At 55.9% G+C, this 17,366-nt stretch overlaps 2 protein-coding genes across 2 annotated transcripts; one reads left to right on the top strand and one right to left on the bottom strand.

The window, feature by feature from the left end:
- Nucleotides 1-24: 24 nt before the first annotated feature.
- LOC134154749 (DNA polymerase epsilon catalytic subunit A-like) lies at nt 25-4,723 on the bottom strand. Its single transcript, XM_062601422.1, has 6 exons — nt 4,719-4,723; nt 2,532-2,666; nt 1,736-1,781; nt 1,009-1,101; nt 215-390; nt 25-28 (listed from the first exon to the last, which is right to left on the bottom strand). The coding sequence occupies exons 1-6, from the start codon at nt 4,721-4,723 to the stop codon at nt 25-27; spliced, it is 459 nt and encodes a 152-aa protein (XP_062457406.1).
- A 6,285-nt stretch (nt 4,724-11,008) lies between these two features.
- On the top strand, nt 11,009-14,882 carry LOC134154750 (P2X purinoceptor 2-like). The gene is made up of 4 exons (XM_062601423.1): nt 11,009-11,098; nt 13,793-14,074; nt 14,471-14,536; nt 14,608-14,882. The coding sequence occupies exons 1-4, from the start codon at nt 11,009-11,011 to the stop codon at nt 14,695-14,697; spliced, it is 528 nt and encodes a 175-aa protein (XP_062457407.1). The 3' UTR covers nt 14,698-14,882.
- The last annotated feature ends 2,484 nt before the right edge of the window (nt 14,883-17,366 follow it).

Raw genomic sequence — 17,366 nt, forward strand, 5'->3', positions numbered from 1 at the left:
AAGAATAGTTGGGCACCCCAGGAATCACCTGGAACAAAAAATGTACACCTCTCAGTTGGGCAGGAAGTGCTCACTTCACTAGATTCCTCTTCCTTTGAAATGGTTCAACTGAAATCAGACATCAGGTGTAGGAAACCAAAGAGAAGATTGGAATTCTCATTTGTACTTTTTAGTCTGTGTGACTAGGGGAATCCTAAGAAGCCCATGGGCCAACCATCCTAAGGAGACCTCTTTCCTTGACAGCATAGATGTATAGACATCGCTCGCCTGGTCTCGCTCACTGTTTTTCCTCACAGCAGGAGAGATCTCCTTCCGCATCTTCACCAAGTCCTCCACCACGTGGAAGGATAACTTAATGTAGTTCTGCTTAAGATCCACCAAGTGATTTGGCTACAAAGCAACAAGACAGTGCCAGCTAAGGGTGGAAAAGAGTAATGAGGGAAAGGGGAAGACTGCTAACAGTAAGAAAGCGTTGGGAAGGCAAATTATACTGGCACACGTGGAAGAACTGGCCAAAGAAGAGGTAGTAATTGGATGGAAAGACTCGGAGTGAGAAGAGATGCTAGCAAGCACGTAAGACAGCGAAGAACATATGAGCTATGCCAGTTCACACCAAGGGCCATCTTGTCTTGTTGTCTGTTTCCAAGCGCAATCACCAGTATACACCCAAGAAAGAGTAAATGTATAGTATCCCCCTCTGCCACAACACTCTTAATCTCCAACCATTTCTAGCTCAGGAAATTTCTTGAGCATCCTGTGAAAAAGACTATGTGCTGGAGCAGAACATATATTTTATTTACTATTACTATAATAAGCAATTACTATCAATAAGCAATAATTAGCCTATTCATGATATGCAATGCAAACAGTGCTTGAAGATTAAAGGTAAGCATACTGCTTCCCTTTACTGCTTAGCCCCTTTCTACTCCACTTGAGCTCGAAAGAAAGAAAGAAAGAAAGAAAGAAAGATTAGTTATTCAATAGTACAGCAGGCAGAGGAATACTGACCAGATCCAAATCTTCTTTGGGGACAGTTTCCAGCTTTGAAATGTTCCCTTGAAACTTCTTGGAGAGGAATGATGACACTTCTCGTTCACAGCCCTGCAAAGAAACTGGAGAATGAGCAACAAAGCCAGACACTTCTCCAGAGGAGAAGACAAGCTCACAAGAGGTTCTGGCACTAGTGTCCTCAATTGTGAGGGGAGGACACGAGGCTGTCCTGAAATCCTGGCCGTCTGGAAATCTGTTCCTTCACACTGGGGCTCTCTTTGATCGTCAATTCACAGCACCGTCAGAACAAACCCAGTTTTGCAGCACGAGCAGGATCAAGATGAGATGAGAGGGGAAATTTACCCCTGTTTGGGCTTAGAAGAAGTGAAATAGGCTCCAGAGATCAATTTTAGGACAAAAAAAGAACAGGAAAAATATGACAGCTCCTTGAAGGGATAATTCATCACATAACAAACCAACCTCCCTCTAAGAAACCTTAGTGCAGCCACCATACTGATACAGCTGCTTCCCATCTCAAGTCTTCTCTAACAGCTCTGACAAAACCACCAACAGAAGCACTGGAGCTGTATTTTTCTCCTACCAACCCAAGAAGATGGTCGGTTACAAGGCCTCTCAGCTGACTGGGGGACCCTTCAAGTCAAACCTGCCCTTGTCTCTGGGACCTCGGCCACTAGTTTACTCAAGACCCCACTTGCCAGTGCGCAGCTTCCAAGTCCATACTCGCCTTCTGGGTAGCCATGTAGAAATACGGCTTATAGGGCAGGGCCACCCAGGAGAAATCAAAACCGGTGAACATTGCACGACCCCGCAGCCAAGGTGAGAAACCAACCCAACGGTTCCCAACGGAAGCAACGGGCACCGCGCTGCCCTTGCTGCGCGTTGCTGGCATTTGTGCGCCACATACATCCCTGCATCTCTGCAGCACCCACATTGGCCCCCAAGGGTCCCAGGTGGACCCAGAGTAGGGCAGACAGCGCTGCTGCCTTGTGGGTGATGCCTGGGGCCCAGAACAGCCAAACCGGTGGGGGCAGGCAGGACGCCCAGCCCGGGCACCAGCGCTGCGCTGGAGGAACGGGATGCACCTCGAAGCGGCTCCCATCCTCCGGGATGAAGTAGTCCACAGCGCTCACCAGCCGCCGGTCCTCACCCAGCACCTCCGTCTGCACATGCACATGGCCTGTTACGACACACGACCCCCCCTGCCCCCTCCCACCCCAGTCCTACTGGGTGCCTGTCAGTGACACCTCCCCTGCCCCAGTCCTACTGGGTGTCTATTGGTGACACCTCCCCTCACACCCAGGTCCTACCGGGTGCCTGTCGGTGACATATCCCCCCCCTCCCGCCCAGGTCCTACCAGGTGCCTGTCGGTGACATCTCCCCCTCTCGTCGGTGACATTCGCCCCCCGTCCTACAAGGTGCATGTCGGTGACCCCCCCCATCGTTGTCCCCCCTAGTCCTACCAGGTGCCTGTGGGTGACACCCCCCACCGGTGACATCCCCCCCCCTGGCCCAGTCCTACCGGGTGCATGTTGATGAGCCAGCCCGTGCGCTCGCCAGGCTCCGTGGGCCGCTCGAAGCCAAACAGTGTGTCCAGCCGCTCCGTGCGCTGCGAGCGCTCCAGGCGCTTGAGGGAGGACAGCGAGGAGCCATCCTCCCTGCAGGACACCGCGCCGCCAGCCACCGCCCAGTCCCCCACGCGACCCACCCCCCCCCCCCACCTCCCGCTGCCGCCTGGCCCCAGTGCTCACTGCCCCCCCAGCCGCCGCCGCCGCCGCCGCCGCCACCCGGCTCCGCGCGCCGCCCCGCAGCACCATCCCGCCGCGGCCGGAGCAGCCCCGCGCGCTGCCCCCACCTCCCGCGAGCGGGAAGCCTGCCAGCCCCGCCTCCCCAGGGAGAGCACCAATCAGAGAGCGGCACCGCAGCCAATGGTCGCTCTCTTCCTCGACCTCTGCCCCGCAGCAGGGCGGCTGCGCTGGCCACGCCCCTCGCGGCACCTTCCCGGGCAGGCCCCGCCCCCGCCCCGGCTGCCGCTGCCGCGCACGCGCCTGCGCGGCGGCGCCCGGCGCGGCCCGACCCGGCCCGGCCTGTCGTGGGGCGGCGGCGCTGCGCGGGAAGCGGCTGCTGCTCCCGAAGCGGCGCCGTCACGGGGGCAGTTGCGGACCGGCGCCGCCGTCTTGGCCGCCTCTCCAGGTAGCCCTCCGGCTGCGAGGGAGCTGGGAGCCGGCTGCGCCCCCGAGGAGCCCTGGCCGGCCTTGAGGCGCGTGCCGGGCTCCTTGGGCCGTGCGAGTCTTCCTGCCTGGAGGCCGGACGGGCTGCGGGGAGCCGTCGGGGGCCGAGGCGCAGCGTGCGAGCTCCGTCCTTGCTGCGCTTTGGCGGGGCGGGCTGAAGCCCTGGCGGGCTGCGCGGAGCAGGCCTGGCATGGGCTCGGCGAGCCTGGCCCGCCCCGTCTCGCTGAGGTGCCGCCCGGCCGTTCAGGGCGCGGGAGGGAGCTGGCCGCTGAAGCTGGCTGGCTTGCAGTGAAACAACAAGCAGCACTGCGGTCAGTCTGTGGAGTCACTGCCTGAGAGAAGAGAAGAGGGGCAGGTGCTCTGCAGGGACCCTAAAAAAAATCTCTCAGACGTCGGAAAACTGCACTGTGGAGGTAGTGCACAGGAAGCGCTTTCTGCACGGCTGTACGAACCGTGTGTTTGGGGTTTTAAGCATATGCAGTGTGGAAATCGGGAGGCTCCTGGGAAGTTTCTTTCTGGGCCCCAGCCAGCTGCGAGCCGGCACTGCCAGCTTGAGCAGCCCGGATTGCGTTGTCCTTCCGTGGTGCTCGGGCGGTGTTGGGAGCACGTAGGAAGCACCGCTGCCTTTTGCCCAGGCTGTGCTCTGTCAGCGGCCCCTTGGGCACAGCCCCCGCTACTAAAGCAAGCCTCTTCTGTGTTGGCCGCTGCTAAGGCTTTTGTAAATAAACTAGGAGGAGCACACTGTTTTTTTGAATTTCCTTGTTTGTATTCAGTTGAACTTCTTGAACTGGATCCTTTCTAATGACCCAATACTAGTATTATTTTAATAAGAGTGTAAATTACCAAAGTTGTTGTTTTTTTCCAGATATGAATGTCATCATTATAAGATAGATGGGATGTGCAGGGTTTGTGCTTCCTCATTATAGTTAAATAAGCAAATATTAAAGAAAAATGTGGGGAGAAAACAGGTAGTTAACATAAATCTGATTTTAACCAAAACTGTGACCATTGAGTTGCTGAGCACTTCTCAGTGGGGGATGTTTTGGAAGGAAGGGCACTTTCTTTCTCTCTCCCCAAACTGTACTGCCAGCCATCTGTTGATAATTATTGTCCAGTCTCTGCTGAGAACTTGTGATAGTTAATATTTCCTCACCGCTTGAACAAATAAGCGATAATCACTGCAAGGTACTTGACCACAGGAGTAGAAAGATGAATAGCGTGGAAGAGTCAGTGTATACCTTGGTTTGTGAAAACAGCTCAGTTTTCCATAAGTGATTATGACAAATTCAAATTCTTGAGGACTTGGAGAATGAGTACATTGAGTTACATAGTATCTCTGGAAAAAGTAAGTTAAAAGATCAAAATTATCAAAAATCTTAAAAATTCTCCATTCCTGTTTGTTTCGTATTATTTTTAATTTACATTATCCTTTCTCAGAGGAAATATTGAATGTTTATAGCTAAGCTGGGGATAGCTCACTTCATGGCAATGTTTATTCTCTTAACCTGTCAAATCTTTATAGTTTTATTGAGCCCTATGTAACAGGAGAGTAGAAATCATTCACTCTGGTTTAAAAATGGCCTCTGAAACTGTCCAAAATCATTGTTGTGATTTTGTTTTTCTTTTTTTCAGTTATGTTAATAATACATACTAATAGGCTATGCCTTTAGTTCAAAGACCTGTAGGTTTACAAATAACAGCTCTTTCAACTTTGTAATACTCTTGATGTGATAGCTTCTAAGTTTGTCTAAGAGTGGTCTGGGAATCATTTTTTTTTTTTTTTTTTTTTGAGGCTTCACAGTTGGACTTTTTCTATCTCTACAGTCTTCACAGTTGGACTTTTTCTATCTCTACAGTGACAATCTCTGTGTTTTTTCCTAACACGTAAAACTCAAGATTTTAAAAACTTATTTCTGGACCCACAGAAAACTTCAGATCTTAGCTCTTTGAAAACTCACACCCTTTCAAAATGCCACAGAGTACGTTTTGCTGATAGCAAGAAAAATGTGTGTTGCTATTGAAATGGCTTTGGGTAATTTGATCAAAATGTCATCAGGCCTGATCCATTTGAGTGTATACTTTATGCTTATTTTTTGGTTATTAACTTTCCTTTTCTTCATAGGTTTCAGTAGGTACAAGTCCTTGACGGCTTGCAGCACCTTTTCCAGAGGAAATGAACTGGGCAGCGCTGGTGTGCCCCGGTGGGCATGAGAAGCGTCTCAGGGCTCCTGGGACCTCAGAGGCCTGCCCTGAGGTGAGGTGGGCCTTGGGAAGAGGAATGGAGAGGATGGCGGGTTACAGAGATGTGTGGAGCTGCCAGCAGAGACCCCAGGACAGACAGTGCGGAGCTGCACGTGGACGTGATGTTGGTGCCTGTAGCTCTCCTCTGCCGCTACCAGTTTGTGGCAGGGATCCCCCTGCCTGCCTTGGCCTGGGCACTGTTTGGGGGCTGCTGAGTGAGGGATCACAGGAGGGGAGATGTGTGGAGACTGAGCGGAGCTTGCTGGCGGATGCAGAGACGTGGGGAATCCTAGTGAGCACAGCTGCCCCTGGCTCAGTTCCCATGCAAGGAAATGGAGAAGAGGGTTGACTGTCTACTCCGGAGGACACACCAAGGAAAGCCATGCTAGAGTAGGGCCACCGCAGGCACGCTTAACGGCTGCTTACCCCAGGCAGCTTGCAAGGGCTGGCACCCATGCAGAGGTGGGGAAGCACATGGGGTGCCCCGTCCCCTCTGCAGCCACAGCGTAGGACTACCAGCTGCATGTCCTGTTCTCACCATGTCCCCCATGACCCTGCAGGGGCTAACAGTTTGCAGTGCTGTATGCAGCTGCGACCATGACTGCACCCCTGGCGACATGGACATGTTGGGCCACAGAGAGCTGGGCATGTGCAGGGACAAGTGATCTGTGCAGCACTGCACACTGGGCAGGACCCCATTTGCCAGGAAGTTCAGCATTGTGTGTTCATCCTCACAGGGCAGAAGACAGGGCGCTGCGTGCCCAGTGCTGGCGGCACCGAGAAGAGCTCTAAAATGCTGGCTTGGTGTGCAGCAGAGGAAGCGAGTGTCGGGTACGGGCCCCAAAGATGGGTCGTGGCACTGGGGAGGAGAGTCCTCTGCTAGGATGGAACAGGCACCAAAAGGCTGGCCCATCTTCGAGGTCCTGTCGGACACCAGGGGATGCTCTGGGTAGGACACCTCTGAGGGTGCTCTTGAGAGGTTTGGCCCCTTCAGCAACAGGCCATGGCCTAGGGAGGCGGTGCCATGGCCCTTGATGCCACTTCCCAATGGCAGCATGGGAGCGGACTCTTGCCCTTTCTGCAGTGACCTGGGACAAGCCTGGGGCAGCGTGGGGCGCGTTGACACAGAGCAAGGGGCCCGCAGGCATCCTGGGCCATGGCCCGCGCATGGCCCCGCAGCAGGAGGCGCAGCTGCCCTGGGGTGCTGGGCACAGGGGCTGCAGCAGGGCCGGCAGCCCCGGGGCCTTGTGCCACGCCGACGCCGGGCCGGCAGACGGCTGGCAGGGAGGCTGCAGCGCGGCCCCAGGGCCCCCATGTCGCAGCACTGTGACCCGGCAGCGCAGTCACAGTGCTCGCGGCACGAGCAGGGCTAGAAGGCGCCCACGCCCCTGCCGCTCTGCCAGGCTCCACAGCCGGCTCACAGCTGGCTGCCGCCCAGGGCCGAGGCTCTCTGCAGGCTGTCCTTGGGCGCAGGCGCACCCACCGCCACGAGGGCAGCAGGGCTCTCGACGGCCACCCAGCGCGACGTTGTCACAGGACATGTGGGGGAACGGCTGCCTGCACCTCAGGCCGCCAAACGATGGACGTGCTCAGCAGCTGCACCTCCCTTTGGTATGGAGACCTCTTTGTGGCCTTCCTCTGACCTCACTGCCAGCTCTTGCTTTGCACCTTCTCTGCCCTGCTTTGGTGCTCAGAGCACTCCCTGCCGTGGCCGTGCCCCGTGCCTCGCAGGCTTGGAAAGTGCCTATGTCTGCTGCTTCACTCCCTAACACTGCCTAACGCTGCCTCCTGTGCCGGCTGCCTCTTCCCCAACACAAATAGGCACGACCAACCCCTTCCTCCTGCAGCCCTTGACCCCTTCCAGCACCAGCTCTAAGACTGGCTCTTTGGCTTGCCTCAGCCTCAGAAAGACTGTGGATCCTCTTCCTCTTCCGCCTGGCACTCCTCCAAAGACGCACAGAGCAATACCAAGTGACAGCAAGGTTTTCACAGTGTTTTCACCCTCAGGAGAGCAGAGGGAGGTCAGCATCTGCCAGCTCCAGGTCTCTTCTAAGCTGCCTCAGCTGAGCTGACGCAAAGGGGCCAAGGCAAGCAGGCTTTCTGCTTTTATTGCTGTACTCGTGTGGCGCTGCTGGGCACAGCTGGCCTGTGCATGCCTCCTGTGGGAAATGGAAGTGACCCCTGCCACCACTGTCAGCAGCCATTCTTGTGCGAGCGCAGACTGTGCCCAGGCATTTGCTCAGGGGCAGGCAGCGCGCTGAAGCTCACAGCTGATTCAGCCCTTGTGCACCATCCGATCGTGGAAGGTTTTCTGTTGGAAGAGCTCGCTGGAGGCCCTGCGATCCAATCTGTGCTCCGAGCAGGCTCGGATTCAAAGCCGGATGTAACTTTGGTCTTTCAGAGACCGGAGCAAGCCCTTGGGAGCGGGAGAAGACCCCTCACACGCACCTCAAGCTCCGCAAGGGCTCCAGGCCTTTTCAGCTGGAGATCAGTGGAGAAAGTTAACTCGATGGTCCGCAAAGAGCAAGGGCATCCATTCTCGGAGCCAGAGACCCTTCCAAAGATCCCCATGCCTGTCTGCTTTGGCGCCACATGCAGCACCCAGGAAATGCAGGCCATGCGATGCGAAGATGCTCCAAGTGCTCATCATCAGTGTCATAGGTCTCAGGCAACACTCTGGAGCACCCGGCCAGCTGGTCTCCTGCAGGGCCCAGGAAAGAGTTTTTTTCCCCCAGGCTCTATCAGGTCTGGTTTTTGCTTTTTTTTCTTCCTTTCTTTTTTGCTTTCTTTTTTTTCTTTTCTTTTTTTTTTCCCTTAAATTTTGCCATGCTCTGGAGCCCCTAAAGTGGCTTCAGTTTGAGAGAGAGAGGAAAGGAGCTGGGCAGCGCTGGTGTGCCCCGGTGGGCGTGAGAAGCGTCCCAGGGCTGGCCGGGAGGCAGGCCTTGCTCACATGCGCAGGGAACAGCCAATCACCAGCTTTGGGGTCAGGAAGGAATTTTCCCCCAGCACAGATTGGCAGCAGTGCCTGGGGGTTTTTCGCCTTCCTCTGCAGCACTGAGCACAGCCCACTCCCAGGGCTCCTCGGAGCCCTTTCAGGCCACTGATTGCCTGCTCTTGCAGCACCAAGACACCAGCTGTGCCCTGCAGCTCTCTCGCTCTCTGCCCTGGGGCAAGCTCAGGCACTTCCATGCATTCCATATGCTTGGGCTGTTCTGCCTTGTGCAAAACAATGTGCGTTTGCAAAGGCTCCGGGCTTGATGCTGCATCAGGAAGCAGCTGCCGCTTGTCAGCTCTCTCTGCATGTAATAAAAGTGCAATGCTTGTAACCTCTGCTGGCTCTGCTGTGTGTGTCGTGTGAGTCGTGGCTGTGGCCTGAGAGCTTTGTCGTGCAGCTGTGCTGTCAGGAAGCGCAGGTACCCTGCTGCCTGCAGGGTCTGTTGTGGGGCTTGCAGGGTTGCTCTGCACCGCAGGGAGTTTAGCCCAACTCCGCCCCGGTTGCATAACGGGCTATGACACTGCGCGCGTGTGCAGATTTATTTTGGGGGGCACATTGACTTTGGGGTTCGCTATTTCATTACTCTTCAACTTCAGACCTTCTGGTTGACTGTTTCTCACAGTTATTCTGTGGCTGGAAGCCACCAAATCTCTATGTAACCAACCGCTGTTCTTTCTCACAGATTTCCAGTTACTTATTCGTATTCTGCTTAACACAGCGGTAGTGTTCTAGACACCCAAAAGTTACAGCAGGGACCGTTCCCGCCAAGTATCATGTAGTATGGATACAAAAGTTGCAACACAGACCGTTCCCACCAAGTATCCCGTAGTACAGATGCAGCACTCTGGGTCCCAGAGGCAAGGAGATCACTGATAGCGCCTTTTCCTGTCATCCTTCAGAAGGGCTACCAGGAATGGGAGACAAGCCTGCAGAGCTCTGTCCTCACCAAAGTCAAGGGCGTGACACAGTCACCAAGCAAGGTGTGCGATGTCGGGGTGTACATAGCCCACAACCACCCTCCCCCCGCCTCCGCTCTACACCCCCCCAACCCGCACAGCCGAGATGAGGCTCTGACCCGCCTTTCTTCCTTCTCTTCTCTTGTCTTGCTTGCTTTGGGTGGCCTCTTGGAGCAGTAGATGAGCAGCAGACTTTCTGCAAGGGCTTCCCAACTGCTCCTTCATCCAGATGGACCCAGCAAAGGAAGCTGTCGTGTGTGGTGGTCCCCGCTGCCTGCATGGGGACTCCTGTGTTCCCTCCTCCAGGCCCAGCACTGTCCTTGGCTCCCGATGAGGCAACCATGGCTGCGTCCCAGACACATTGGGACTGCATGTTAGGTCACCTTTGCAGTGCTGTGCGGCAGGCTCAGCGGAGCTTGGCACGTAGCACAGGGCAGGGCCCTGTGGCCTTAGCCAGGCAGGTGCGCCATGCTCTGCCTGCCCTGACAAGCAGCGTCAGGCCTCTGTGGTTTTGGATGTTCAGGGCGGGAGAGGGCACTCTCAGATCAGGTCAGGGGAGGCTCTGACATTCACGTGATGTTGGTGCCTGTAGCTCTCCTCTGCTGCTACCAGTTTGTGGCAGGGATCCCCCTGCCTGCCTTGGCTTGGGCACTGTTTGGGGGCTGCTGGGTGAGGGATCACGGGAGGGGAGATGTGTGGAGACTGAGCGGAGCTTGCTGGCGGATGCAGAGATGTGGGGAATCCTAGTGAGCACAGCTGCCCCTGGCTCAGTTCCCATGCAAGGAAATGGAGAAGAGGGTTGACTGTCTACTCCGGAGGACACACCAAGGAAAGCCATGCTAGAGTAGGGCCACCGCAGGCACGCTTAACGGCTGCTTACCTCAGGCAGCTTGCAAGGGCTGGCACCTATGCAGAGATGGGGAAGCACATGGGGTGCCCCGTCCCCTCTGCAGCCACAGCGTAGGACTACCAGCTGCATGTCCTGTTCTCACCGTGTCCCCCATGACTCTGCAGGGGCTAACAGTTTGCAGTGCTGTATGCAGCTGCGACCATGACTGCACCCCTGGCGACATGGACATGTTGGGCCACAGAGAGCTGGGCATGTGCAGGGACAAGTGATCTGTGCAGCACTGCGCACTGGGCAGGATCCCATTTGCCAGGAAGTTCAGCATTGTGTGTTCGTCCTCACAGGGCAGAAGACAGGGCGCTGCGTGCCCAATGCTGGCGGCACCGAGAAGAGCTCTGAAATGCTGGCTTGGTGTCCAGCAGAGGAAGCGAGTGTCGGGTACGGGCCCCAAAGATGGGTCGTGGCACTGGGGAGGAGAGTCCTCTGCTAGGATGGAACAGGCACCAAAAGGCTGGCCCATCTTCGAGGTCCCGTTGGACACCAGGGGATGCTCTGGGCGGGACACCTCTGAGGGTGCTCTTGAGAGGTTTGGCCCCTTCAGCAACAGGCCATGGCCTAGGGAGGCGGTGCCATGGCACAGGGATGGCCTTGCACAGGCCATGCCAACAGGGACCATTTTGCTCCCAAAGCCATAGTACTTAGGTCTCTCCACAGTGAGTCCCTGGCGAAGATGGCACCACAGTTCCCCATCCTTATCAAGAGGAACATCCACTTCCCCTGCTTCGGCTTCTCCAAGGATGTCCATGTGGAAGAGATCAATGTGGGGCCTAGGGATAGAGCAAGTAGACCAGTGGGTACCCAGGCTGCCATGTGTGTACAGGGTATAGAACAAAGTGGAGAGCAATATAAATGGAGAGCTGCAAATGCTAAGCAGCTGAGTGCAGGTCAGGCCCTGCTGCTGGGACCAGGACAGCCTTGCTGCAGCAGCAGTGCTTTGTAGTCAGGTCTTTGGCATAGTGGGGAGAAGGGGGCCACCCTGGCCCTGCACTTGCATGTGTGTTGTCTGAGTGTGTGTGTGGAGTGCAGCCAGATGCCTTCCTGAAAGTGCAATGGTGGATAGCACAGCCATTTCCCGTAACAATTAGGTACCAGAGGAATGAGTGTTCACTGACAGCAGGGAGATGTGGTTGAAATACGTGGACAAGCCTGAAGGATGGAGAGGCAGGAGTGGAGCTGTGCAGGAGCAGTGCCATTTGGCAGCTGGAGGAGATGCCGGCTTTTCACAGGGGATCCCTGTTCCTAAGTTGCTCCCAGAATGACGGAGGTTGGAAGCACCTCTGGAGATTGCCTAGTTCAACAGCTGCTTAAAGCGGGGTCACCTACAACAGGTTGCTCTAGGCCAAGCCAACTCGGGTTTTTGGTATCTCCGAGGATAGAGACTCTCTAACCTCTCTGGGCAACCTGGTGCAGTGTTTGATCACCCTCACTGTAAAAAAAAATGTTTGTTCTTAAGTTCAGACACAATTACTGTATTTCAGTTTATGCCCATTGCCTCTCATATGATCACGGGGCACCACTGAGAAGAGCCTGGTTCCATCTTCTTTACTCTTACCCATCAGGTATTTGTACACATTGATAAGATGCCCCTGAGCCTTCTCTTCTCCAGACTTAACAGTCCCATTTCTCTCAGCCTCTCCTTACATGAGAGATGCTTCTAGTTCCTTCATCATTATTGCTGGACTTGCTCCAGTAGGTCCATGTCTTTCTTGTACTGGTGAGACCACACCCACACACAGCACTCCAGCTGTGGCCTCACCAGTGCTGAGGAGAGGGCAGTAATCACCTCCCTCAACCTGCTGGGACAGGACGTTTTTTTGGTGCTCAGCTGCTGTCTCTGTGATACGGAGTTCCCAACCCTTACTCCATCCATCTATCCTTCACTCTTGCTTGCCCCTGCCTCCACTGAGGAAGGTGGTGATGATGAGGATGGTAATTATTGAGAAAGAAGGAGCAGGAATGCTCACACTGGTGGGTAGATATGGGGCATGTGGCCTTGCAAAGGGAGCGGTTGAAGTCTTTGGGAACAAGAATCCCTTTGATAATGCCAGCATCTCGCCAGGTAACTACCCCAGGGTTCCTCCTCTTCCTGCTCTCCACCCTCCTGCTGTGCAGGCCATCCCCTAGTCAGTCATGTGCATTTCTGAGTGCCTGCATACATCCACGTCTGGTATGTAGTTCTCCTAGGAAATCCCTTCACCGTTCATCAGCTGGGACCATCAGTGATGACTTGGATACCAATGAGCAGAGCTGGGGTTTAATGTTTCGTTTGGGTGCTTCACGATATTAGGAAGAAAATTGAGGCGTATTGGTGTGCTGCTCTATGCCATGGCTCTGGCTTTGTCTCCCCAGGGGCAACATTCAAGCTGCTGAGAGCAGTTACTTGAAAAGCTGCACCTTCAACACCACCTCTGCCCTTTGCTGCCCCATCTTCATGGAGCAGGCGGGAGAGAACTTAAGGGAGCTGGCAGAGAAGGTGTCATGTCCTGGGAGGATGGTCCTCCCAGAGGGCCCAAGGTCTTGCTGGCTGGGCACAGGGCGTTCCTTCAGCACCTGCTCTAGTGCTTGGCTCCACGGGATCATCACTCACACACTGACACTGTTGAGACTCAGAGGCAGCTGGAGGCAGGTCCCTGGCCCTGCTGCCCTGCCAGTATGCTGCAGGGGCTAGCTGGGATGGGCTGAGGGCAGAGGCAGCTTAGCCAGCCTCAACAGCTCGGAGCACAGCACATCCACTGCAGCCCCTGAGCAGTCCTTTCTGCCCACCTTGCGCATGCAGAGCCCTGCAAGGCTCCCAGGCCCAGGGTCTCTCTTACGAGGCCCCTGTGCAGAGGCTGGAGAGCAGGAGGCCAGCTGGCAGCAAAGCATAGACTGCAGGTGTGCCTGTATCACTGCCAGGACTGGCAGGTTTGCTCGCCCAGCGGTGGGGACTCATTCACACACTTTGGGAAATACCATGACATTGCCAGGGGAGGGCAGTGCACCCAGCATTTGGTCTCCAGCCCCATCTGGCCCTGCTGCCTCTGCTGCCCTTTTGGGAGTAGACAATTCCCATCCAGGGAAGGAACTCAGCACTGTTCCATCCTCCCTCCAGGTTCTGCATCCCCTGCTCAGCCCCAGCACCCTCCAGACCCTAGAGGCCCCCCACTCTGCATCTGGGAATGCTCCCTGATGCCTAGCCATGCTCCCAACTCAGGCCTGACTGCAGCAGCCTTGCAAGCAGTGCTGCTGGCTTCCCTGGCAGGGCCGTGTGCCCCAGTATGGTGGCATTCCTGGCTCTTCCCAGCTGGTGATGAGGATGACAGCTGTGCTAACGCCTGAGTGGGGGGAAATGCCCTGCTTGCTTGCTGGCTTATCATGCCCATGGCCAAGCTGTGTGCACAGTAGTGCTGTGCCCTGGGGTCACTGTGTCCATGGTGTGCTGGTGCTGTGCTAGGCCTGCTGGTTTCTGCTGCAGGGTGGGGTGGTCATCAACTGGAACTGTAACCTGGGCCTGCCTGAAACCGACTGCAACCCCCACTACTCCTTCCACTGCCCCGATCCCAAGACCACTGTCCCAGGCAGTGGCACTTGCAGTCCTGCATCCTCCTCCTGGTCCTGCTGTGGCTGGTCCCCATCACTGGGCCCTTCTACCTGTCTCCCCAGGAGGTCTGCGAAGTATTACAAATGGAACGGGACCCACACACGAGTGTTGATCAAGGCCTGTGGGATCCATATTGATGTCATCGTGCAGGGCCAGGTAGGATTTTGCATGGTCCATGTGCTACTGGGGTGCATATGTGCATAATATGCTGCCGTGGTGCTAGGACCGTCCTGGAAAAGCAGCTCTTCTCCACTGCTGCCTCAGAGCTGGGATGAACACAGCCAGGCCTCTTCTGCTCAGCCTTGCAGAGGAATGGGGGAATCCCAGGTGCCTCAAATTAGAACCTTTGGCAAAGTGTGCAAAGTGTGCTGGAAGGAAATGCAAGACCTCATAGTGTGCGCTGCTGCTTGGGTAGGTTGTCCACACTGTGGCTTGGGCAGAGGGAGGTCTCTGCTCAGTCTCATTCCTTGTGCCCAACCCAGAGTGAATGCAGGCCCAGGCAGGAGGCAACCTGGGCTGGGCAGCGATTGCTGATCCCATCCTTTCTGCCAGGCAGGGAAGTTTAGCCTGATCCCCACTGTCATCAACCTGGCCGTGGCTCTGACCTCGCTGGGAATGGTGAGTATTGGTGCCGGGGGCTCGGCCCAGCTGCGCACTCCCAGCACTGACCTCCCTCTCTCACCTTCCAGGGCTCCTTCCTCTGGGACTGGATCCTGCTGAGCTGCATGAACAAGGACCAGGTGTACAGCAGCAGGAAATTTGAGCAGGCACCACCCTAGATCCTGGCCCTGGAGGTTTGGTCCTCTGGGACAGAGCAGTGGCCACGCTGCCAGCAAGGCAGGGCAGGGTGCCTGGGCACGGCTGCAGGGTGGGCAGCAGCATGTGGCTGGGGCTGCCAGGGCATCTGGCCCCTCCAGCCATCTCTCACCCCCGCGGCAGGCTGAAGGTGCCTCAGAGGCTGCTCCACGACATACAGCACCTCAGGGCTCTCCAGCCTCCAGAGAGTCTGTCCCGCAGGGACCGACCGCTTGTCCCTCCCCCACCACGTACAACCACAGCCGGAAGGAGCCACTGTGCCAGGCAGCAATAACACTTCCTCCGTCCGGGCCCTGCTCGACTCTGAGCTACCTGCTTTTCCCACGCGATGATCCCTGTGCCTGGCCAGGATGCACCGGGCACCTTGCCGGCTGCTGCTGCTGGCCACCAAGAGCCACGGCCCCCTCCCTTCCCTCAGCCATGCTTCAAGCAGCTCCAGGCAGGTCCTGCCCCATGGCTGCCAGCTGCTGTGAGAGGCTGGGGGTCAAGAAAAGCCCCAGTGGCAGGGCAGACCCGTGGTGCCCTGGCTGGCTCCTGTGGGGGCTTTCAGGAGCTTTTGCTCTGGAGCAGAAGGCAGTGCCTGACTACTGGCTCTGCTTCAGCACACCGGGAATGGGCATTACCATTTTCTGGCTGGCTTGGAGCGCTGGCAGCCCCATCCTGGAGCAGCTCCTGGCTGCGGGCACCCAGGGTCCTGGGGGCAGGGGTGGGCACATCTCGAGTAGGCCTGCCCTGCTCATCCCCTGTGCCCCTGCAAAGCTGCCACAGATGGAGCTGCAGCAGTGGTGGTGGCCCTGGAGCCGTACTGAGGACTAGAGCAAGTCCTGCACTAGCCAAGCAGCCAGTACCCAATAAACTGCAACCACCCAGCCTTGCTGCCTGGGGCCTGATTGCTGCAGCATGTGCTGGGGGGAGGGGGAGGGTGACAGTGCAGCGTCATGGCTAGCGGGGTGAGAGATGGACATGTGCATCGCTCCACCCTCCACCCTAAAAGCTGCACCCTGCTGCAGTGCCAGGGCACGGATGCTCTTGCCCCGGAGCCCGGGTGGTAGGGAACATGAGTACAAGCACCTGCTTGCCCTGCACTGCAGCAGTAGGGGAGGAGGACAAGTCCCCCCCCAACCCCTGCCAGCCTGGTGCATGGACCTCTGCCAACACCAACCCTGCCCTGAGGCTGCAGCTCTCTGAGCCTATGCCCAAAAGCAATTCACAGCAGGTACCTGGCAGTAACTCACCCAGGCATAACCTGATTATTTTCTGGCTCTCAGGTTACAGCAGCTCAGCTCAGCACATCCTCCCCCAGCATAGCTCAGCCCGGGCAGAAGTTTGGGGGAAAGGGGTCTTGTCACACCGGGCAAGGGAAGACCCCAAGCCATGTCTTGAAGGCTCTCCCACAGGCTGGAGGGTGGGGATGCAGATGGAGGACATGCCAGGGGTACAGGCAGGGGACTTCTGGTGCACCAAAACCTCCTCTTGCTCCCCTTCTGGGCTGGGGAGCATCTTCCCCCTTTGACTTGGGGTGCAATTGCTCACAGGAACAAGGTAATACCATTGCAAGAAGAGTCTACCTTGTCCTCATTCCAAGAAGAGGACCTGGCTTCTCTAGGACCAAAGAGCAACTCTGAGCAGGCAAACCTATGGGAAGGGCTTGGGGGAAGGAGCCAGCCTCTCACTGTAGAGCAGCAGGATGAAGGCAAGTGCCTGCCCCCACCTCCAGCAGCTCATTGCCCTGAGGAGAGCAGGAGCAATGATGCAGGGCTGAGAGGAGCTGCCTGGCGCAGGATGAAGCCACTGGAGGCTCCGCTGGACCAAACCTTAACTCAATTGCACAACGCAATGATTGCATTAGGGCCAGGTTTCTCTGCCCGTCCAGGCCAGCTCATTTCCTCCAACTTTAATATCAAGAAAACAAACACATAGGTACAGCCCCCTCAACCCCCCTTTCAGCAGTACTAGATGGAGGGAGGGCATAGCGAAGGACAGGACCACTTGCCCCATAACCCAATGCTAATAGAAACAGGTATACTATAGAAGTGAAAAAACAAAGCTCAGAAAAATATTTTCAATACAGGTATGTGTGGAGGGCATTGAATACAAATTTATATGTGTATATATATATATATATATATATATACACACACACACACACACACATATATATAGAAAAGGAAGTGTCAGAAGTAGCTGAACACACAGTGTTTCAAAATGCCCAGAAAATTAACTGGAATCTAGTAATCTTGGCTCCCCTCATGCTTTTTCAGGCTTCTGCAAGCAGGAGTAGATGGAAAGGACCAGGAGGCCAGGCTTCAGCTAAGCACTGGCCTCCTGGGTTTCATCACACCTGTGCTGGGATTTCAGTGAGCAGCCCCCCCACCCTATGACTCACTGCTGTCAACTTGAAGCTTTAGCACCCAAGTGGGACAGCTCCCTTGCTCCCCTTCCAGCCCAACAAGAAGAGTCTGGCTTTCTCCTCCCTCTAGGAATCCTGCCCCATGGCTCAGAGAATGCTCCTTTCCAGGGTGCCTACAGCTCCCTGCTGTGGGCCATAGCACGTGCTCCTCTACCCAAAGAACCAGATGCATTGTCTGTGACACATTTAATTGTATAAAACTCCACATTAAAACCACAGAGA

Source organism: Rhea pennata, unplaced genomic scaffold (assembly GCF_028389875.1).
Source record: "Rhea pennata isolate bPtePen1 unplaced genomic scaffold, bPtePen1.pri scaffold_40, whole genome shotgun sequence".
Lineage (NCBI taxonomy): Eukaryota > Metazoa > Chordata > Aves > Rheiformes > Rheidae > Rhea > Rhea pennata.